This window comes from Brassica oleracea, chromosome C3 (assembly GCF_000695525.1).
Source record: "Brassica oleracea var. oleracea cultivar TO1000 chromosome C3, BOL, whole genome shotgun sequence".
Taxonomy (NCBI): Eukaryota; Viridiplantae; Streptophyta; class Magnoliopsida; order Brassicales; family Brassicaceae; genus Brassica; species Brassica oleracea.
The window spans coordinates 64,783,932-64,806,852 of NC_027750.1; the positions used below are offsets into that span (position 1 = coordinate 64,783,932).

The window sequence follows — 22,921 nt, forward strand, 5'->3', positions numbered from 1 at the left end:
CTTACGAGGAAATGACGAGAAATAATAAACGAGTATTTTACGAGAAAAAATTTACGAGGAAATAACGAGGAAAGGTAAACGAGTATTTTACGAGGAAATCCTTTCGTGGTCGTTACATGTATTTTGCGAGGAAACACTTTCAAGGTATTTACGTGTAGTTTACGAAGAACTCGTTTCGAGGTATTTACGAGGAAATATAGCGACCTCCTTACGTGGAATATTGACGTGGTCTTTACGGCGAAATAATCTACTTCGTCTTTACGACGAAATATATTCCTCGCTAAGTTACGACGAATTAGCGAGGAAATATGTGTTACGACAGATGAGTAACGAGCAAACGTGGTTCCTCGCTAATTCGTCGTAAAGCTTCTTTTACGACGAACTCACGAGGAAAACCGTCCTCGTTAAGATTATGTTTTCTTGTAGTGAAAAAAAGAAAAGAATTGGTCAGGGTCCATGCATATGCATACATATATTATTTTGCTGAACATTGAAAATGCATCCAACTACTTAAACATATTAAAAACCTAAATTATATATTTAGATATATCAAGATTCTGGAAGAGGAGCAATGCAAACTAATCAACCACTACAAAAAAAACATCATATATTCCGGCTAATTTTTGTGATAATCTCAGTTCTCGGAAAGTTACCAACGATTGAACGAGACCATAACGATTACAAGATAGTTTTGTTGGAAGCATGTCGGAATTTTCCGACAAATGAATATCCTCGTAAACTTAACAAACGAAGGTTTTTTCTAATTAGCAAAGAAGCATACACTTGCAAATAAAAATACTTTTTAACCATATACATACTAGTTTGTTAGGAAAAAACAAGTGGGAAGAATTGTATTCGCACTTTTGCGGTCATACGATCCTGTTACTGTATAGCTTTGTGTTTATTTATTTTTATTTCTTTAGTTGTCTTCTAGTTGGCTTTGTAACTCTGTCTAAAAATCAAAAAATGCTAACAAATCTGAATATTTTTTTCTGTTAATTGTTTTGTCTCTTAAGTCATTATAACTATTACAAATAAATTTTGTATATTCCATTTTGTTAGATTTTCGTAACTAATTTTACAAAATAATTCAACTCATAATAATTATAAATTAACTCCACGTTTTTCGTCGTTTATATGGATGTAAAGTTACCAATTTGGTTCGAAAAGTTTTAGTTGAGTCTGTTTATGTTGATGACAAAAAAACAGAGAAAAATATTTATTTATATATTAAAATATTTGTATATTCCATTTTGTTACAAATGATTTCTTTTTGAAATTTGACATAGTTTTTTCTCGTAGATACCTCACAATCGCTTTGTAAATTATGTCCTTTCATTCTTTAATTAATCAATATAAAATTTAATCAAGAAATAAAATATTAAAGTTAAAATATTGGTTTTATATTTGAAACCAAAATATTATTTTTCATTTTATTTAATATTATTTCTTTTGAAACTTTTAAGAGCTAAATTTAATTATGTTTGTAAAATTTACCAAACATAACTAACAAAACATTATTTTTATTCTGTGATTGAACTTAATTAAATTCGGTTGAATCTGATTGTACCTTATCGAACTACATTGTTCTATGACCAAAATTTTTTTTATTCAGTAACTGGTCCGGTTTTAAAACTATTTACTCTCTATATCAAAATCTTTACATCACCACTTACTTAAAGAGCAAAAACATTACTTTCACTTGTTATTTATTTCATAATTACCATCATCTCTCAAAGTTTGAAACATGGAAACAAGTTTAATCCATTCTTAAACATTTCATAAAAAAATATAAATCAATTATTGTCTTTAACATACTACAATTATTTTTAGTACATTTGAATAGGAGACTCCTACAACAATCAGTCAATCAGCATCTATTTATGGGAATTGGATATGGCCCTGAGAACAAGCGTGACACAAACCAAGTGGTGATAGCCTAGTGACAATCTTTTGGGACTTTGTGTGTACTCATATCAGTCATGGGTTTGATTCCTCCTGGAAACTAAATTATCACTATTTGGCCAGTCTGAACTTGAGCTTCGGTCCAAATGGTTTACACGGTGAGCCATAACAGATGATTGGTCCATCCTCTGACATTAGTCGGAAGATATTCCAAATTCGGGCCAGGCAGTGTGGTACGCTTTCGGGCTAGTCCACTCTGTAGCACTAAATGCGTTCTTCCCGGAGTCGACCGGATCAGCCGATAGAGTTTATCAAATAAAAGAAAAAAAAAACAAGCCTGACACAGTCTCTTTAATCTATGGAGTCAACTCTTTGGCTTCTTTTCCTTTCTACCTTTTGATAACATTGAACCGTTCTGTTCTTCCCGTGAATTGTTTGCTACGATCGATAAGCATTTTGTTATTCAATAAAATTTAAAACTCAGTACACCATTTAGAAACATACACGTGTACGTTTCTTGACGATTACTATGTAAGGATTGGATTACTGATCGAAATGAGGGTGTATATATTTGTGGGGTTATGGATTAGCAAGTCAAACTGTATTTAAAACCAAATATTTAAATCAGTCGGTGGTACAGTAGAGAGAGTTTGGGTAGTAACTGGTAAGAAGGCTATTCTCCAGACAAGTGACTGTACCCTACTGATTTGAAAGGTTAATGGGTTCAAACACAGGGGCCCCATAATGTGAAAAACGAATGTAGGTTCACAGTTTAACTTTTGGTTTAGTAACTGAATGGTACTACTACTATAGACTAGTAGTTTTTTTTTTTGGAACAAGACTATAGTAATTTCTTTTGTTACATTTTTTTTTACTGTTAGAAGAACCAAAGATATTATTCAAGGACCAGTCTCAAAAACGACGTGTGGTTTTAGTTCTTTCTGCCTATGGCCTACTTCCCATGGACCCCCAAATCCGTATATTTTTTTGGAGGTATAGAAAATGATCGACATTGTCACACAGCTCGTTTCTGCCATTGACGAGTGTAACTTCTCGTCGTTTTGTTTCGATGAAAACCACGTGAATTTCTTTTTCTTTCCCTCCCTTTTTTTAAGAACAGTTTTACACACAACCAAAACTAGTTTGTGGTATGTTATGTTTTGACGTCTCTATGTTATTTACTTACTACATATGTAATAGCCTCGGCCAATAAATCTTAGTTAAAAAAAACAAGAACGAGGTTAATGATGATGATCGCTGTTTACAAACCCTAAACCCCAAGGAAAGTAGTATTTAGAGGGGCAAAAAGCGTAAAATGGGACAACTTTCAGTTTCCCTGATACACACTCCAGAATCTTTAATGGTTTCATGCATGTACGATCTTGTGTTGGTGATATTATTCGGCTTTCAAGTTTTAGGATACAAACTGCTTCACAGTTCACACACCAGATTTGTATTCTTCGCAATGGCTATGTATCATCTATCAAGAAACAACAACACACATAAACCATTCACAGACGTATGAAACATGGTTTTGTTGCTAATATATGTATATACAAGATGGAAGAAATAACAAAATGTCAAAATCAACATTAACCTTGATCAGGATCTTGGTGTACAAAGAAACTAGCCGCGACTATCAGATAACTGAGAATCAGCATCAATCCTTTGAAGTAATTAGATGTCCCTTCCTACATAACAACAAACACACATAGACATTTTGACAAATTCATGAGATAAACTGATCAGGGTTGGTTCCATATATTTTATAGCTTCAAGATTATTAAACTCACATGGAGAAAGAAAGCTACAACTATAACGGATATGAACAGTGTAGCTGTCTCAAATAACTGGAAATTCAGATCCATTTGTTCACCCATCATCCAACTAATGACCACACAGAAAGGAACCTAAAATCCAATTCGGGCAAAAGTGGAATATATTATCATTTTTGTTGTCACATAATAATGTTCATGCATTAGACACAATTACGTACCGCAAACATAGAAATCTGAATTGAAGATCCAATAGCCACTCCCAAGGACAGATCCTGTTGAGGAGAAATTAAATAATCAAATTTTAGAACCTAAAAGATATAGAAACAAAAGAAAACAGAATATAGGCATGCAAGAGTAGACATGTCTGCTTACCAGCTTGTCTTTCATGGCAAACATAATAACACCTGCATGCTCGGCCGCATTACCAACTATAGGAAGCAAGATGACACTTATAAACGATATTGGTACGTTCCATGAGACTGAAGCACCCTGTCACGTTATGTAGTAATACATCAGATCATGTTAACTTATAAGATGTTCATCAGATAAATGTACAAATAATTATATTAACTTCTATGGCATCGACAAGATAACCGGAAAGAAGAGAGACCCAAGCCGTAAAGATTAGAAGCCAGATGATAGCTTCCCACTTGGATATCTCAGGAACTTCATCATCATCCGAAGTTTCTTCGCTCTGGTTCAGTGATCAAAGTTTACCAAACAGCAGAGATTGAGTCCAATTAGAGGAAAGAGAGATAACCAAATGGTGAAAGTGTTTATAACTTGTAAGAAAAAAACGGTGGGAAGACAAAGAACCTCGGTAAGAAAACTTGGCTGGCTTTTCAACTGGAAAAAGAGATAAGCAGCATAGGCAACGAGCATTATGCAACTGGTTGATCTTGAAAGAACCAGCTCTGATGAAGCAGCATAAACCTCACTATGCGTGTAATGAAGAGTAGACTCATCACTGCAATCAAAAGCATTCCCGAATTCAAAACCGCATTCCCCTGCATTAATTGCAGATGAAACATGCTCAGAAACAACATATAAATAAAAGAGCTAGGCTGATCCGGTCCTGAGCATAGGCATTGACCTATAACCCTTAAATTTTTTTAAAAAATTACATAAATATAAACCCCCAAATTTGTGAAAAAATGTTTTTTTATTAAAACCTTTACTAAATCGTTTACATCCCCTAAAATCTCAGGACCCTACTTTGTCGAAGACTTGCTGTTTGCGAGAAAATACAATGCCACCGCAGAAAAAGGAGCAGCCAAGGACGAGCAACATGTTAGACAGAATGGAGCCGAGCAGCGTCAGTTGTACAACGCGTATCATTCCATTTTTAAGAGCTATAATGGATATAATCAGCTCTGTCACGTTTCCGAATGTAGCGTTTAAGAGGCCTCCAACTGGTGTGAAAAGTGTCATAGCTCGTCAGAAAACAATATTAGGAGAAAAAGGACGCAAGAAACAAAGTCACATGTTATATATTACCAGTTGGACCTGTGTAACAAGCCAATTGCCTGTAAGAAAAAATTAGACGGTTAACTGTTGATGATATATGGTAATTTAATGGTTACGTACAAGTGAGAGCTAGCAAGTACTTACTCTGTAGCATATCCAAGACGTTCAGCTAATGGTGCGATTCCTAATAAGCTCAGTAAGAAAAACCATCCCTAACCCACAGAGAGAGAATGATCATTTCTTCAGACAACTTATAAAGACTGATAAGATTATAAATGCTTGCTAAGTGCTAACCTTGTTATCTGTCAAGTAGTGGACTAGTATTGCTAGAGGACCAAAAGGCAACAAAAGACTGAGTTTATTGGACAAAATCACGATCTTGAAGCTCTGGATGACGCTGTTCTTTGTTGTTTTGACTGGAAGGGATCCTCCTTGCTCCAACGAGAAAACTGCCTTTCTTTGTGGGGAATTTGTCTCTACTCTGAAAAGTCTTCTGTGCTCAGCTTCATCATCGAACTCCATCTGTTTACATTAGTAATATTTTCATTTATTAAGCTGTTAATGTAGAGCCAAAACAATTAAGACAAGACTTGATCGTGAACTCTAACTTACAATAACTCAAGAAAGAAACCCAAAACTACTTGATTGATGTCTATGTCAAAAGGAACATATATCTATATATAGTTTTTGTGATCTCAATGATCATTGATTTGGTGTAAAATCCAGTCATTGTTCACCTTAATTATTCCCAGAGAGTATATGGAATGTGACGCATTAACAAGCACGGGGAAGAAGATACAAAAAATTAAAATGGTCTATTATGGACAAAGATCAACAACTCAGGTATTAAAGTATGAAGGTTTCCATTGTACGAGTCTTGGCTTTTTCTACTTTAAAAGTGCGACACTGAAGCACGCGTGAGTATCTCACCCATCTTTACATTCTAACTCAGCTATGGGTTTGCATTTCTCGACCCGATACTGCTTTTTGTCGATTCCACATAGTATTCAGAAAAAGCCACGTGGAATTCATCTTAAAGAGAGATAATGATTGAACAAAACCATCCATGAAACAATGTCTTTAAGGGGCAACAAAAACGTAAGATGGGGGCAACTTTAAAAATTGTTGAAATAACTCCAGAAGCTCTCAAAATTTAAATGTAATATTTCTTATACATACCAACGCAAACATGGAAAATCTGGATTGAGGATACTATAGAGGAGAAATGATAAAATTTAGAAGCTAAAGAAGAGAAACAAAGACAACAGAGTGTAAGAGAATTGTCTGACTACCAGCTTATCTTTAATGGTGAATATAGCACCTGCATGCTCTGCGGCATCTTTATCGAGACTCGAGCACCTGTCACAGATTTTAAAACAAAAACAAACACATAAGTCAAACTAGTAAACTCCGCATTGCAAATGTTATCGTATTCACTGGTTTCTAGTCAATCTTTTGACAATAACCGTGACCGTCTACACAGAAGACTGGTATAGTCACATTATAATGTGGTACTGATCATATTGCATAAACAGGTAAAGTGAATATTGCAACATCTTCATAAGAAACACACACACACACTAAAAAACAGATACTTATGGCATCTACTAGATAGCCGGAAAGAAGAGAGACTCAATTACAAAACTCTCTTTGCCCAACCCTTTTTATTAGAGACAGCTGATACAGGATAGCATAAAAACCAATACGTTACAATATGAATCGATACAGTAAAACCAATAAATTAATGAGAGAGCGAGCTTGCTCTTGTCTACGAATACCGATCCTACCAAGTCAAAGCTGGATGACCACGTCCCAAAGATACAGTTCCTTCTCCGGTACTCCTAATGTAAATGTTACCAAACCGGATTCCCCATCACACCGGTACTCCACATCCTCAGAGTCCACCTTAACACTCCGTGGTCGTCCAACAGACGAGTATACCCCAACCAAACCACTTCCTCTTAGTTTCATCTTTACCACACAATTAGTCCCATCATCATCGCATCTTAAACTCACAATAGCTCCTCCAGAATTAAACATCTCTATTAGCCCCACCGGAGCGAACTTGGTTCCATCAGAATATTCTTTCACCGGAACCACAGTAAAAACTTCATACTCACGTGACTTCAACGTGATTGGTAAAGATGTATCTTTGGGGAGATACACTAATTCACCTGGTAACGCAAACCAAAAAATGTGAATTGTTTGACAAAAAAGAAAGAACAATCAGAGAATTTAAGACTGATTGTTGAGTTTGGTGTACCTCTGAGATGGGAATAGACGACGGAGCCACCTGTCCATTCAGAGGCTGCTACTTTATGAAGGTAATGAACATCATTGGCTCGGACATAACCAGAAATGGTCCCAGGTTGTTGGTCATGGATCATGTATCTCTTCTCCTTCTTACACCACCCGGCTCCTTGGCAGTTGAACACTCCAATAACTCCCGTGAAGTCGTTTAGGTTCCATATTTTCATAAGACTAGCCAAAGTCATCAACAACAACAACAAGTGCTGTTAATATACTATTCACTTGTATTGAATCTTTCTTCACTGGAAAAGGAGGCAAATTAGATATACTTACCTTTTATTGTCTCTGACTGGATCACTGAAGAAGCAATCACTGGTTGGTCTTCCTGGAAGCTTTGCCCTGAGGATGGAACCGTCTGGAAGGACTAGCTTCCTCAAGAGGTTGAAGTCATGCTGTCCTGGTTTGTCGCTGTTAACAAAGTTTGAGTTTACTTGCAGCCTATTTTACCATATGGTATTTTGTTATTGAATCTTATGATTTACCTGACATAAATGGCACACCCACCAACCGCTCGAGCTGCTGCATGATATTCAGCCATCGGATGCAAACTCTGCAATGAGTCACCAATAGATTCACATTTATCATCATCTCACAAAGTTGGAAAGCACATTATAAATGATAAATGTTGTTGTACAAATTTAACGTACATGGAACATGTCCCAATCCGGCTGCATATACTCGCCAAGGAAAAGTGTGTTATATGCAACAGAAGCAATCTGGATGGTGTGCGAGGCAGGATCTCTAGGCCAGAAATCGTCTGATGCCCTTATAACAGCCGTCTTTTTTGCGCTGAATATCATCATTACATAAAGAAACAAATCACATTGAATTGAGATGATTCTAGAGAAAATAACTTCACAGGTCTAGATTTTTTTTTTTTAACCTGTAGAGACCATCTGTGTTATGGCTCATGCAAGATATAATACCATTGTCAGGGAAGTTTCTTGAAATGGAAGCTTCCAAAGCATGGTGATACTTCTTTGCTAGTTTGACACGACCGCCATGTCCAGCTCCAAGAGTTTCCAGAATGTTTTGGACGTCGACTTTGACACCGTCGATCCCAACGGAAGCAAGGTAGGAGTGAAGGTCGTTGTAGAAGGTAAAGACTTTCTCAGGGTTCACCAAACCGAGTCCATTCTTAGTAATGCTTTCTAGAGATTCACAGTTCTGGTTGGACATAACTCCTGGTGAAGAAACTGGATACGAGACCTTTGATTCGTAATGCTCCATACCCGAAACGCCAGGTTTGACTCCTCCCCAGTACCCTGTTAACGCATGCCAAACGTAAACATACTTGAGCGAGTTGTTACTCTTAATGTCTGTGATAACATGTCTAAGACTCAATGCAGGGTCCTCCACTCGGTGGCCCTCTCTCCGATCCTTCTGAAACTTGTAATTCTCCTTGATGTGTGTTAATCTGTTGGCGAAACTGAAGAAGCAAAGATAAAGAGTAGCTATTATTAGCACCAGACGAAATATAAAACCGATACAAATCAAGTATAGTCTTGAAAATAGAGCTTACTTGGCAGCATTATCAGCGTTAAATTCAACACCGGTCTCATCCATGCCAACAGATTGCCATCCATCATCAATAATGACAAATTTTGGGGGAATCCCACCGGCTTCAAGGCTGCAGAGAAATGTTGCAGGTTTAGTCAAAAAGAGAATAAAAAAGATGCATGTGTGGTTTTGAGTAAGAAAGACTCATGAGTACCTTTGAAGACCTTGCTTGACGTCACTAGCTGTGACATTGGTGTAGAAGGCATCCCATGTGCACCAACCGAACCAGTTCAACATATCTGGCATCTGCACAGCAACCAAAACAGGGGAATGAGATTCTTCACGGTAATTAAATCTGAGAAAATTGATGTAGAGACGGGTTTACTTACTTTCTTTCTCTCGCGGTGTGAAAATGTCTGAAGATGATGTTCAACAGCCCTGCATAAATCATTGAAAGACAGAGAGATTCTTCTTAACACTAAAATTCTCGATACAAAAGAGAAATTAAAAATCTTTAGTAAGTAAAGAAAAGGTTACAGACTTGACAGCTTTGGTGATGACATCAAAAGGGTCAGACCCAGCAGCCACAAAAACCAAATGATCCCCCTTGAATTGGTCAACGGTAGGATCACCTAACCATACAAACACACAGAGATACTCTAAGCAAAGTTACCAACTCAAAAATCTAGCACTGTGGAACACATACATACCGCTTTCAAGACAAATCTCAAGCTCATTCGATTGGTTGCCTTGAAGAACAGCTCGAAAATCTCCTTCGAGGATGGGCAAGAACACAACGTAGGAGGCAGGCTGATGTCCTTCCAAATCAGAGCCACCGTTAGCTTCTACGATTAGAAACTGAGTCTCGAAAGGAATCTCTTTCCCGTGAGTCCCCATTCTCTGCGTCATCCACCATAGTTTGAATCGGAACACACACATAAACCTCAAGTCTCTGCCCAAACAAAAATCCAAACTCTATAAATGAAACGGATTCTCAAAATGTGAAGTTTCATTGATTAGCACAATGCTGACAATTTAAGTGAGAGATACAAAGAGAGACAAGAGTACTCGAGTTTCCCTAAGGGGAAGACACGGTGGCTTCCGGTTTGATCCGACGAGACGCCGATGAAAGCTCCTTCGATCAACGAGTTCCCTGAAGCAGGAGTGACCACAACATTCTCCGGCACGCCGCGAAGAACACGGTGTCCTAACACCACCAAGTCCGAGTTGATGACGCTGATTCCAGCACCAACCGTCATTGTTGCTTCAACCGGATAAAATAATCAAATCGAAGAAAAATAATGAAACCTCAAGAGTCACGAGAAGTCACGATGAACGAGGGAAGCGTAAACAGTGAGTTTATTTATAGAACGTAATTGATGACGTGTCCCCCCATCAGCTTAATAATTTTTTTTTGTTTTTTTTTTGACTACTCAGACGTCATAACTTTATTTACCCATTCTGAAAATGCGAAGAAAAAAACAAAAAAAAAGTAAGATATGCATCTTTATCTTGGTACATTAAACTATAAATATGAAAATGCTAATTGGTTTCGATTTTCTTGAAGAACAGATACGCGTATAATTACGTGGAATTGCATGGCATAAACCTAAAACATCATACCCTCTTTTTTCAACCATCTGAATTAACATGTTTTATTTAAGGAAGAAATGATAATCATATAGCTTACGTATACGTAAATGTTATTACCCCCGTATTATTCCATGATTCGGAAATGATTGCTGACTGTGTAATCCGTGTTGAAAACGATGTTTACTGTTGTCTGTTTGACAATTACATCTTTGGGAAAATTAAAAAGGAAGAACAATGACTCATATTAGAGCAAGAGCATACTGAACCTCCTTTGGAGTTCATCTTTTTAATTTTTTTATTATTAATTTTTTTTTTTTTTGATTTAGAAAAAAAAAAAATTAGACCAATCGCGGACCGGCTCGTGCCATGGGGTCTGCGCTACAGTGATGAACTTTAGGAGAGAGGGGTTCACGCGGAAGAAGCAGGACGAACCAAAGTCATCGGTTATACTTATTTTAAATTTTTTTTTTGTAAAACGTGCGACCCCCTGTGAACCCCCGCTGCGCATGCCCTTACTAGTAGATTTAAATAATGAAAATATCTACTTGTGTTGTCAGTTATTATTAATAGAGCGGCGTAGATCTAAAAGAGCAGACTGGGACCATCACATGCACGGCCATTGGACGGTAGTTATAAGAATAAGGTCACACATCTATTACCAATGCGACAGTAACCAACCGATATGGATCCTTGTGTCGGGTAAATAACTTCAAGACAAAGAAAGACTAGATTCATTTTTCTTTTTGATATGTGTAGTGAGTGTGTGGTCACGCTATATGTTTTCTTATTTGGTAGTAGATACTTGTTCATGCATCTTCTTCTGATAAAGCATTATCCAGAGAGAATATATATGTTCTGTTAAGCTAGATGGGCTTCCAACTTAAAACCAATTGGTGATAAGTGGAGTGACCTATCTATCTTATATATTACTAAAGATCCCTTCCAACTACCGATGTGGGACCTTTGTCCCTAATACGCTCCCTCGAGATGATGGTTCTTTAAGCGTCAATCTCGGAACGTTTGGGCAAGGATCGAGGGCCAACTTTGGGCCGGGTCGATATGGATCGGGTTGGACTGCGTGGATCTGGCTCTGATACCATGTTAAGCTAGATGGGCTTCCAACTTAAAACCAATTGGTGATAAGTGGAGTGACCTATCTATCTTATATATTACTAAAGATCCTTTTCAACTACCGATGTGGGACCTTTGTCCCTAATATGTTCAATAAATGAAAGTATTATCAGAATCTAACCCAAGAAAAGGTTAATCATCCAATCTTTGATTAACTGTCAGTTTACTTTGTAAGTTGCACTTGCACTTTATTCTAAAGAAAACGAAGGCATGAAATGTCAAACACAGAATCGAGGGTTACTTATGATTTTAGCATATATATATAGTCCGTATGAATGCGTATGTATAAATCATGAACAATGTAATAATTAATTTGAAGATCATTGTCACCTGAATCATCGTCTACTGCATATCTGAGACGATGTAATCTTTCATCTCTAACACAAACGCAATAAAGCAAATTAAACGCATAAACTATGAAACTCGTTATCTATAAGCCATATAAACACACAACCATAACTATAATCTATGAAACTGAAGCAAATTGCGCAGGAACAGTTGCAGATCCCTAAAGTCAGAGTATTTCATCTTTAACCCACAAACGCAATAATATGATACACATACCAAATTAAAAGATAAATTCTGAAACTCATTAACGGGCAAGTAGCAAACAAACGATGAGGAAAATATTACAAGAACAAAAGCATAAGATAAGTACCCACACAAGCAGTAGAAGGGAAGCTAAGCAAATCAATCATCAGCACCATCAGTCTTCCCAGCACCAAAAGGGTCATGATTCGAACCCAACTCTTCTCCCATATGACGCTGCACAAGCCTCGACAAATCAGACATCACCTTAGCCTCGCGCTTAGCCTTCTCCTCGTAGTTAAACATCGCCAACGCACGTTTGTCTTCGGCACTATAAACCTGGTTCTCCTTCCTGATACGAATAGCATTCATCCTCTGATGCCTACTCCCACTCATCACATACCCAAGATCCTCAAACCTCTGAATCTCATCAGCGTTAAGACCCACTTCTCCTCTACGTGGGATACGTTTCCCTTGCTGAACGTACTGAGCTATAGTGTCTCCTTCACCGGGTCGTAAAGCACCACCGTAGCTGATGTGTCCTTCAGCTTTAGGTAACGGCATTGGACCCACCTCAGCTTCTTCTTCTTCATCTTCTGGTAAAGCTTTCTTCTTCGATTCAATAATCATCTTCATCTCCTCTTCGTCAAGCTCAGGCTCCTTCACCGCTTCTTCCAACTTCCCCTTCGAATCAGTGTCCTTCTTGCTCTTTGATTTGCTACGTTCTTCCCCAGAAGAAGAAGAAGCGCTAATCTCAGATTCATCATCAGAATCACTGTATCTCCTCTTCCTCCTATGTCCTCTCCTCTTCTTCTTCCTCCTCCTTCTCCTCCTATCTTCCTCATCCGAATCATCACTCTCGCTATCTTCAGATTCGCTATCACTATATCGTCTACGCTTGCTCCTAGAGCTCTTACTCTTCCTCTTCTTCCTAGATCTATCAGACTCAGATTCCGACTTACCAGACTCAGATTTCGGATCTTCCTCATCCTCCTTCGGAACCTCCTCGTCGGCGGCGTTCTCGTCGGACTCCACCTCGTTCGGATCTCTAGGCGGACTCGGCGTGTTCCTCCAAATGCAGTGCTTACCAGATTTCCTCATCTTGAGGCGTTTAAGCCTCCGGTACTCCTCGTGACTCAATCCTTTCAGCTCTTCGTCGGAGTCTGAACCGGATCTCCTCCCTCTACGGTGGTCTCGGTCTAGGTATCCTTGATCTCTCCCGAACCTTCTTGGAAGCGAGTTCATCGTCATTCTCAATCCCTAAAATTTCAATCCACACGACGACGAAGACGAACCGTATCTATTTAGGATTTGAGTTCAATATATATGTGTACATTAAGGCCCATCATAAAAGCCCAATTAAAAGAACCTTAAGATGAGGAACACTGGTAGGTTCTGCATCTGGAACAACACGCCGAGTCCACCGAGAGATCCGAACGAGGATGAGAACGCCGATGATGATGATGATGATAACCTGACGAAAGCGAAAGGCGAATCTGATTCCGGTAAGTCGCAATCTGAAACTGACCGATCTAGGAAGCGTAGAGGGATGAGATCTTATGATAGCGATAGCGAATCTGTAGGGAGTGAGAGTGATTCTGATAAGGAAGATAGGAGACAACGTAGAAGGAAGATTAAGAGTAAGAGGTCTAGGAGATCTTATGATAGCTATGGTGAATCTGAAGAGAGTGATTCCGATGAGGAAGATAGGAAGAAAAGCACAAGTATTAGGAAGAAGAGAAGATACAGTGATTCTGATGAGAGCAGCGATGCATCTGAGATTAGTGCTTCCTCGTCTGGTGATGAACAACACACCAAGTCAAAGATCAAGAGGCGGAAGAAGCTCTCAGGCGATGGTTCCGACGAGGGACGAAGAAGTAAGAAGAAGAAAAGAAGCAGAAGTAGTAGAAAGAGGCCAGGACATACGAGGAAGAGCAGCGACATTAGTGCTTCTGGGGAAGAACGTAGCAAGTCAAAGAGCAGGAGGCGTAAGAAGCTGTCAGGCGATGGTTCTGACACTGATCTGAAGGCGAAACTTGAAGAAAAGGTGAAGGATACTGAGCTTGACGAAGAGGAGTTGAAGAAGTTCAAAGAGATGGTTAATGAATCAAAGAAGAAATCTTTAGCTCCTGAAGATGAAGAAGAAGAAGCTGAGGTAGGTCCAATGCCGCTACCTAAAGCTGAAGGACACATCAGTTACGGTGGTGCGTTAAGACCCGGTGAAGGAGACGCTATAGCACAGTACGTTCAGCAAGGGAAGCGTATCCCACGAAGAGGAGAAGTGGGTCTTAACGCTGATGAGATTCAGAGGTTTGAGGATCTTGGGTATGTCATGAGTGGGAGTAGGCATCAAAGGATGAATGCTATTCGTATCAGGAAGGAGAACCAGGTTTACAGTGCTGAAGACAAACGTGCGTTGGCTATGTTTAACTATGAGGAGAAGGCCAAGCGTGAGGCTAAGGTGATGTCTGATCTTTCGAGGCTGGTGCAGCGCCATATGGGAGAGGAGTTGGGTCCGAATCATGACCCTTTTGGTGCTGGAAAGGCTGATGGAGCTGACGACTGAATGGGTACTTATCTTACGCTATCTTTCTTGTAGACTGCTCCTTATTGCATCATAGTTACATTATTGCGTTTTTGGGTTAGAGATGAAAGATATAGACTTTAAGGATCTGCAACTGTTCCTGCGCAATTTGCTTCAGCTTCATTGATTATAGATTATGGTTTGTGTGTGTTGAAGATGAAAGATTTGGACTTTATGGAATCTGCAGCTACTTATGTGCAATTTGCTTCAGCTTTCATTGATTATGATTGTGTGTTTATATTATGACTTTAGACTTTAGGGAATTGCTTGTGTAACGTTTTATATGATTGTGTTTCTGTTTCTGTTTCGTTAGCTCTCTGTCATTTAATGATTCTGAATGTGAAGCTTTATGGCTTTGTAACAGGGACATACAGAAGCTGCTGCTCCGCTCTGCTTTTGATGCTTCATCCTACTTCTTTGTCTCTCAGCTATCTTTGGTTATGTTTTTTTGTTACCCCGTGACAAAATATTGTCTATACGCTGCGTGAAGCTTTTCTACAAACGTATGTTTCTTCATCGTCTTTGCGTGTAGTTTGTGACCGTGTTGTAGAGACGACGTTTTGCTATCTTGTTTTGGGTTTTAATATTGTTCTTGTTTTAGTAGCTTTTGTCTTAAAGATCTTTTGCTTTGTATTCATAACTTTTCAGAAAGTACGTTTTCTAAAGCACAAAGTTGGATTCAAATCCTAAGACATGAAAGTAGATGATGATTACGTGGAGTATGTTCCAGTGGCGAAGCGTAGAGCAATGCAAGAGCGGAAGGGAAAGGTGATGGAGGACAAGGAGAAGCGCGCACCTAGCTTACTCGTTAAAGCAACTCAGCAGCAGCTCAAGAGGAGGAGGAGGAGAGACGTTAGTGCCACGGAGCAAATTATATTACAAGAGAAGGAGATGATGGAGCATTTATCTTGTGATAAGAAGACGCTTATGTCTGTTCGTGAATTGGCCAAAGGTTGGGAACCACACCCTGGGAGCATCATGTCGAGCAAACAGATTGATTTGACTAGGAAGCAATTTCATATTATAGTTAGTGGCGAAGATATTCCTCCGCCCATCAAGAATTTCAACGATATGAACATTCCGAGAGGTCTTGGCGTTACGCTCAAGGAGAAAGGGATAGTGAAGCCAACTCCGATCCAAGTTCAGGGTCTTCCTGTGATTTTATCAGGAAGAGATATGATCGGGATTGCCTCCACTGGATCTGGAAAGACGTTGGTTTTCGTGCTTCCCATGATCATGATAGCTCTGCAGGAGGAGATGGTGCGTCAAACAAGAAGCAAAGATTGTCACCTCCTCGAGTGCCTGCAGAATACTCTCGTCTCATTGTAACATGAGAAAATTCATGTGGACACAAGTTGTATTATTAGCAGCCTTATTACTTAAGAATCCGGATCTTGTATATGCACTGAGTTCTGGTTGACCCGATAATTTAGCCGGCCAAGATATGGTAAAACTGCTTGACGTGATTATTGATTAATACTGGTGCACCAAATTTTTAAGCAAGTAGCTCATAGAAGGAGGCTGAAGTTTCTCTTCCATCTCCCACTCCATCAACCAATCCTGGAATGGTGCGTTTTTCCAAATCTACGACGCACCCTCAAAGTCCATAGACACACCTTGGACGTTAGTGAATCAGATTAATAGTGATTTGAAAATCTTGACACATAGTTTTAATTGAAAAGAAACCAAATAAATACAAGCTATAGCTAGCTCTGTCTTAACTGTTGGACCTAACCTGATGAGCACGTTGCAGCATTACACGACCTTAGTGTTCACTAACCTTTTAATTAAAACTATTTCAACATCTTAAATTTAAATACTTAATGTAACTATATATTTTAACTTAAGAAAAGTGTACTTTCCAAAAGAAATAAAACACAATGTATTTTTTAAAAATAAAATCCATTTGCAGAGTATTTTTTTCAAATTTAATCTTGAATACTCAAAAGGTAATGAATAGTCAACACCATATAAAAAAGTAGCTGATGATTAATCTAATCTATAGAAAAAATATATATACCAGCGTGGATGTATAGATCAAACTTTAGTATTGATTTTAATAACTAAGAAAATGAAAAAGAAAAACTGTATTATTTTAAAAAACTAAGAAAATGAAAAATAAAAACTGTATTCTTAAGACGGACAAAAATTTATTTTATATAAAAGTTGTTGTTTGCTAGAAATTTGAAATATTAATAAAGTAGTGTTCTATAAAAAGTAGGGTGGAAGAATTCAAATTGTCATAGTTGGATAGCTGAAAATTAAGTAACTGATGATGATGATAATAATAAGATGTATAGATAAGACTTAAATCATAAACTAATAGGTCTGAAAGTCCTTCGGAGCTGCTTAACAAAAGATCATCATGATGCTCATGAACCTCATGAACAATGATTGAGCCAAAACTTCAAAATTTAGCCAAAATAACAGATGCCACATTTCCTCGTGAACAATGATTGATCCAAAATATTTAAAAATCCAAGTAAAATATAAAAAATTTAAAATTTAACATACAAATTTTAATTAGTATTTACAAATCCGAAAATTTTCTTTCGAATTTGAGTTTTTGTATTTTTAACACATAAATTCATATAAATCCATTCAAAATCCATTATGAAATCAATTCTATAAGTAAATTAGTATGATTGGGTAACATTCGATTTGAATAAAATTTATAAATTATGAAACCAGTAACACATAATTTAAATACGGGTTTTAAAATCATAGAACCAATAACACTAGATTAAGTTTAGATTTTCAAATATTAAAATACAACAATAAAATATGGATTTTTTATTTTTATGTGATATTTTTGTTGTTGCTTCATGTCTTATATTTTGTTAAATTGTCATCGATTCAAATTCTTAAAAGATATTGAGTTAATGTTTATAATTAGAAAGAGACTAGCTAATTTTATTAACTATCAGATAAATACTGAACAGTTTATGTACTTGAAAAAAATCCAAATAAATACATAATCAAATAGTAGAATTTTAGAGACGGCGAACGAGAAAAAAAATTGAAAAACAAATTTGGCGGAAACTTCAAATCTTGCGTCGGTTGAAGTATTCATGGATGAGGAGGAGCCACCGCGGCCGCCACCTTCCTTTCTCTCACTACCGGATGACATAGTCTGGAACATTTTGTCTATAGATTGAGGAAAGACACGTACTCAGCGTTCACATTGGAATTATCTTTATATTTTTTAACACTCAATATATTTTTGATGAGATTTAGTAATATTATATCTGAAATCACATTTAAGTTCTAGGCAATATATATCATATACACCAAATAATATAATAAAATATATCTTAAAACAAAAAAAATCTAAATAAAAAAACTTTTGTAAATTAATATCTCTATAAATTAATAAAATTTTAAAGTCCTAACATTATTAATTTATAAAAGTTCTATTGTACTATGTATTTATGCATAGTTATAAAAACTCATATTTTTACTAATCTTATATATTTTTTAGTAGATGTAGTTCATATAATTATTGTTGTCATGTTTATATATGTATTTATATAGCGAATTAGACGTACAAATTTATAAATTTCTATAATAATTGATACTTATAAATCTTATCTTTTCCACAAAATTTTCCTAATACTGGTTAGTGTATCAATAGTAAGTCAATAGTAACGTGTGATTACACTACTAGTCTCCGGATTACATTATGTGTAATCTAAAAATACTTTATAAACATGCTGGTTTGTCTGTTTCGGTTTAAAGATGGTTAACGAATGTGATATATGTCGTTGCAAAGAAGGATTATTCTGAAGGCTCAAATATTCTTGTTCTGTTTCGGTTTATAGTAGAGATAGTGAGATACTCTCTTATAACATAGGAAAATCAAACTGACTTGTAAGTTTGTAACAGAGTGGTCTTTATAAACACTTGTACGTTGAATGAATCAAGATAAATATTCAAACTTCCAGCTTCTCCCTCTCTCTGCAATGGCCAGACTGCTTGATGTTACAAAGTAGCATGTATAAAGTATTATATGACCCAATTCACTTTCATATTTCAACGCTATCTGCATCTCTGGCCTTGCAATGCAAGCTTCCTCGACTTAACCCATTTGTCCACCTTCCTTTTGCAGAAATTGTGAAACGAAAATGATAATGACCTCGGAAGAGTACGATGTCCAAAATGAAGAGTGAAGGATGTAGTGGATCAATAGATAAAAAAGAACTACATAAGTTTATTATCATTGCAGTAAATATGTACAGACACGTAGAAAGCATAGCGAAAACGAGATGACACACATACCCACACACTAAAAAAACAGAGACGGCGAGACGCAATCACAAACACGGAAACAACCTCATACACGCATAAACAAAAGAGAAGCTCTTTAGCTTAGCTTACAAAAGGAATAAAGACGAACTCTGCATGCAACGACCACCTCCATGTATCAAAACGAAATCGCTTACTCTGATTTTTCTTCTTCTTCTCCTTCTCTAGTTAAAGATTTGGGGTTAGAGATTAGAGATCACACGCAGTAAGTAGGAGGAGAGTTCCTTGGTCCATTCTCTGATCCTGCTGCCTTCTCGAACGCGTCCGAAGTCGACCTTGCGTTTGCTCCGTTAACATCCCAAAGGGTCCAAGTTCGTTAGTAACCTCTCATGCATTCACTTCAAACCATAACATGGCTCCTCTCACATAAAATATTCTTAAAACAATATATCAAAAGCATTTATGGAGATATGAACACAACCACAAATATCATATGTTAGGTAGGTATGACAACATTACAAAACGATACGTATCAATCAAGGAACACTAATCAATAATGTCATAGATGTGGTAAAATGACAAAACTGACCCCTAAAAGTCATCCTATCAGATTTTTTCACTAAATAGACGAAACTACCCCTAAATAATTTGAGTGAGTGTACTACCGTTACACCTACTGACCTAAATAATAAGACTTTTTTTTGGGGTTCACCCCTAGGGTGAACCTTTAGGTTCACCAACCAATAGAAAGTTGTCATTTTAGATCTAGTATCTTTTAATTAAGGAAACAAAATAACTTGCCAAATTATATTATGCTTTTAAAATAAAAAATAAAAAATTAAGTAAATAAAAATAACAATAGTTCTAAAAAAATATTGTTTAAAAAAAATATTTATTTTTAAGATTTAGAGTTTAGTGTTTAAGATTTATAATTTAGAATTTATCCAAATGTTTAGTGTTTTTCCAAGGGTTTAGGGTTTACCTACGGGTTTAGGGTTTACCCAAGGGTTTAGAGTTTACCCAAGGGTTTAAGGTTTTCCCAAGGGTTTAGGGTTTAGGATTAGAGTTTAGGGTTTAGTGTTTTGTTGACAACATGTTTAGTGTTTTTCCAAGGGTTTAGGGGTTTTACCCAAGGATTTAGGGTTTACTTAAGGATTTAGGGTTTAGGATTTGAGTTTAGGGTTTAGTATTAGAGCTTAGGGTTTAGTGTTTTGTTGACAACATTTTTTTTTTAATTCGTTTTTTATATATTATTTTTATTTATTTTTAAATTTTATTTTGAAAAAATAATATAATTTGCCAAGTTATTTGGTTTCCTTAATTAAAATATACTAGATTTAAAATGACAACTTTTTATTGGTTGGTGAACCCAATGGGTTGAACCCAAGAATAACTCAAATAATAATTAATGGAGACAAAGCGGTAATAATTAAAAAAACACTCACCAGATAAAGGAGAAACCGGTGGAGTTGAACCGGCCGGCGAAACCGGAGCTGAACCGCCTTGGTATCCTGGTGGTTTTATTATCATGATGCTGCGTGTCACTTTCAAACCTTCATCCGGCGAATCTCCACCGTACGATCCCACGTTTCCACCGTCCAATTGATCTAAGACACGACCAATTAATAAAAAAAACATCAGATCATGTAATAAATATCCTTTGATGCTACTTGTATGTCATTTTAAATCTCTAATTCTATATTTTAAATAATTTGTCAATGACCGGCTCAAGATAGCAAAACACGGCGTACCATTGCCGGAGCTAGGCCGGAAACTGAAGGTATGGTGTTTCCGAAGCTTGCCAAGGCCGTTCCCCGGCCGAGGACCAGCGACGGTATCATCCCAGAGATGATCAAGTATGCCCATGGCTCGAGTCAAGTTATGTTTTTTTCACAGATGTTGCTGTGGAAAAAGATATTCGTATGAACGATGAAGGTGGAGATGATTTTAAAGGCGATTGGGGAGATCTGGTCCGTTGATTTTATTCTGACGTGGCGCTCGGATCGTAGCTCAGGCAAGGTGGATAAGACTATCAACAATGGTTTGGTTTATTCATCACCCTATTTTTAACAATGTAATCTTTCATCTTTAACACAAACGCAATAAATCAAATTAAACGCATAAACTATGAAACTCGTTATCTATAAGCCATATAAACACACAACCATAACTATAATCTATGAAACTGAAGCAAATTGCGCAGGAACAGTTGCAGATCGGGGAAGTCAGAGTCTTTCATCTTTAACCCACAAACGCAATAATATGATACACATACCAAACTAAAGGATAAATTCTGAAACTCATTAACGGGCAAGTAGCAAACAAACGATGAGAAACATATTACAAGAACAAAAGCATAAGATAAGTACCCACACAAGCAGTAGAAGGGAAGCTAAGCACATCAATCATCAGCACCATCAGTCTTCCCAGCACCAAAAGGGTCATGATTCGGACCCAACTCTTCTCCCATATGACGCTGCAAATCAAGTAGGGTGGAAGAATTCAAATTGTAATAATTGGGATGACTAGGATTATTTAGTATTACTCTATATGTATTTGGAACGAGTAGGACGATTATGTTATACTACTATGTCTAATTGGAACGACTGGGATTACAGTGAACATGTAACTAGATTGATAAACATTATATATAAAATTTGTTTTATGTATTATATGTTTTTAAAAATAAATATATACTGAATAATTAAAAGTCAGTAACTATTACGTATATAATTAAATTGGTGCAAACGTATAAATCAAATTTATTAATCCAAATAATTTTTTTTTTTAAATTTGATAGGATATGTAATAAAATTTAAATGTTATTAACACACATAGTATATTTCTTATTAATTTCTATTAAATGATTCTTTCAATTCATATGTTTTTTTGATCATGTGTATCCTTAATAACAAAAACTTTAAATTACTGATAAAAAAAAATTTATTGTGGGATTAATAATTTTAGTAATTTATCATTTTAAAAAAATTATCAATGTTAGTTCAAAACTTTTATCAAAAAAAAATATTCAAAGTAAATTTTGAAACTAAAATATTTATTTATTCAATATGGTTTATAGTTTAATTTAGAATGATATATATACATATATATATTTTAAATCTTAATGATTAATTAAATTAGACTTTTAATTATATGATTTTGTAATCATTTGTATTTTGTCATAATAAAAAATTTTAAACCATGGACCGCAAAATTTGAATGCAAGACTTTTAACAGTTTTAGTAATTTATAGTCGTTTTTTAAAATTCAAAATATAACATATACAGAAAAATCTAAATTTTTATAATATGGTTATTGTGATTTTTTTAAATTTATTTTAATAGTTTAAAATTAAACAAATTTGATAGGAGATATACTTATAGTAAGGTTCTTTTAATTGGGCTTTTATGATGGGCCTTAATGTACACATATATATTGAACTCAAATCCTAAATAGATACGGTTCGTCTTCGTCGTCGTGTGGATTGAAATTTTAGGGATTGAGAATGACGATGAACTCGCTTCCAAGGAGGTTCGGGAGAGATCAAGGATACCTAGACCGAGACCACCGTAGAGGGAGGAGATCCGGTTCAGACTCCGACGAAGAGCTGAAAGGATTGAGTCACGAGGAGTACCGGAGGCTTAAACGCCTCAAGATGAGGAAATCTGGTAAGCACTGCATTTGGAGGAACACGCCGAGTCCGCCTAGAGATCCGAACGAGGTGGAGTCCGACGAGAACGCCGCCGACGAGGAGGTTCCGAAGGAGGATGAGGAAGATCCGAAATCTGAGTCTGGTAAGTCGGAATCTGAGTCTGATAGATCTAGGAAGAAGAGGAAGAGTAAGAGCTCTAGGAGCAAGCGTAGACGATATAGTGATAGC

At 36.7% G+C, this 22,921-nt stretch overlaps 6 protein-coding genes and 1 pseudogene across 7 annotated transcripts in view; 3 read left to right on the forward strand and 4 right to left on the reverse strand.

Annotated features, from left to right (window-relative positions):
* Positions 1 to 3,011: 3,011 nt before the first annotated feature.
* LOC106328578 lies at positions 3,012 to 6,665 on the reverse strand (annotated as a pseudogene).
* Positions 6,666 to 6,799: 134 nt separating this feature from the next.
* Positions 6,800 to 10,291, reverse strand: LOC106328576 (probable galactinol--sucrose galactosyltransferase 1). Of its 2 annotated transcripts, none has more exons than XM_013767052.1 (12): positions 9,993 to 10,291; positions 9,671 to 9,912; positions 9,502 to 9,592; positions 9,350 to 9,398; positions 9,175 to 9,266; positions 8,983 to 9,090; positions 8,344 to 8,889; positions 8,108 to 8,249; positions 7,943 to 8,010; positions 7,734 to 7,868; positions 7,414 to 7,631; positions 6,800 to 7,324 (listed from the first exon to the last, which is right to left on the reverse strand). In XM_013767052.1, exons 1-12 carry the CDS (start codon positions 10,217 to 10,219, stop codon positions 6,942 to 6,944), a joined length of 2,301 nt encoding a protein of 766 aa, XP_013622506.1. In that variant the 5' UTR covers positions 10,220 to 10,291; the 3' UTR covers positions 6,800 to 6,941. The 2 variants fall into 2 exon arrangements, with proteins under 2 accessions (XP_013622506.1, XP_013622507.1); XM_013767053.1 differs by having other exon boundaries at positions 6,942 to 7,324; positions 10,029 to 10,291.
* Positions 10,292 to 12,374: 2,083 nt separating this feature from the next.
* Positions 12,375 to 13,463, reverse strand: LOC106333838 (NF-kappa-B-activating protein-like). Its single transcript, XM_013772234.1, has one exon. The coding sequence runs from the start codon at positions 13,461 to 13,463 to the stop codon at positions 12,375 to 12,377; it is 1,089 nt and encodes a 362-aa protein (XP_013627688.1).
* Positions 13,464 to 13,587: 124 nt separating this feature from the next.
* LOC106335875 (UPF0396 protein-like) lies at positions 13,588 to 15,413 on the forward strand. Its single transcript, XM_013774531.1, has 2 exons — positions 13,588 to 14,782; positions 15,161 to 15,413. The coding sequence occupies exon 1, from the start codon at positions 13,588 to 13,590 to the stop codon at positions 14,776 to 14,778; it is 1,191 nt and encodes a 396-aa protein (XP_013629985.1). The 3' UTR covers positions 14,779 to 14,782; positions 15,161 to 15,413.
* On the forward strand, positions 15,161 to 16,121 carry LOC106335876 (DEAD-box ATP-dependent RNA helicase 35-like; the record flags this gene model as incomplete). Its single annotated transcript, XM_013774532.1, is given in 2 exon segments — positions 15,161 to 15,299; positions 15,445 to 16,121. A coding segment is annotated over 1 exon segment (632 nt), but the record flags the coding sequence as incomplete, so codon positions are not given.
* Positions 16,122 to 18,986: 2,865 nt separating this feature from the next.
* Positions 18,987 to 20,969, reverse strand: LOC106332128. Its single transcript, XM_013770600.1, has 3 exons — positions 20,793 to 20,969; positions 20,487 to 20,648; positions 18,987 to 19,439 (listed from the first exon to the last, which is right to left on the reverse strand). Exons 1-3 carry the CDS (start codon positions 20,905 to 20,907, stop codon positions 19,429 to 19,431), a joined length of 288 nt encoding a protein of 95 aa, XP_013626054.1. The 5' UTR covers positions 20,908 to 20,969; the 3' UTR covers positions 18,987 to 19,428.
* A 1,577-nt stretch (positions 20,970 to 22,546) lies between these two features.
* LOC106333900 (NF-kappa-B-activating protein-like) overlaps positions 22,547 to 22,921 on the forward strand; it is a 2,765-nt gene continuing 2,390 nt past the window's right edge. The window contains exon 1 of the mRNA XM_013772287.1: positions 22,547 to 22,795. Within this exon, the coding sequence (XP_013627741.1) occupies positions 22,547 to 22,795 (249 nt within the window). The remainder of the gene's footprint in view (positions 22,796 to 22,921) is intronic.

Bases quoted from the DNA above. Each gene is read 5' to 3' on its own strand.
- LOC106328576 (XM_013767052.1), bottom strand. From the start codon at position 10,219: ATGACGGTTGGTGCTGGAATCAGCGTCATCAACTCGGACTTGGTGGTG. The intron at 9,399-9,501 runs GTCTGTAACCTT...TGATTTATGCAG, and splicing joins GTCATCACCAAAGCTGTCAA to GGCTGTTGAACATCATCTTC. The intron at 8,250-8,343 runs GTTAAAAAAAAA...GATGATATTCAG, and splicing joins AACACAGATGGTCTCTACAG to CGCAAAAAAGACGGCTGTTA.
- LOC106332128 (XM_013770600.1), bottom strand. From the start codon at position 20,907: ATGGGCATACTTGATCATCTCTGGGATGATACCGTCGCTGGTCCTCGG. The intron at 20,649-20,792 runs GTACGCCGTGTT...GTCGTGTCTTAG, and splicing joins CCGGCCTAGCTCCGGCAATG to ATCAATTGGACGGTGGAAAC.
- LOC106335875 (XM_013774531.1), top strand. From the start codon at position 13,588: ATGAGGAACACTGGTAGGTTCTGCATCTGGAACAACACGCCGAGTCCA.
- LOC106333838 (XM_013772234.1), bottom strand. From the start codon at position 13,463: ATGACGATGAACTCGCTTCCAAGAAGGTTCGGGAGAGATCAAGGATAC.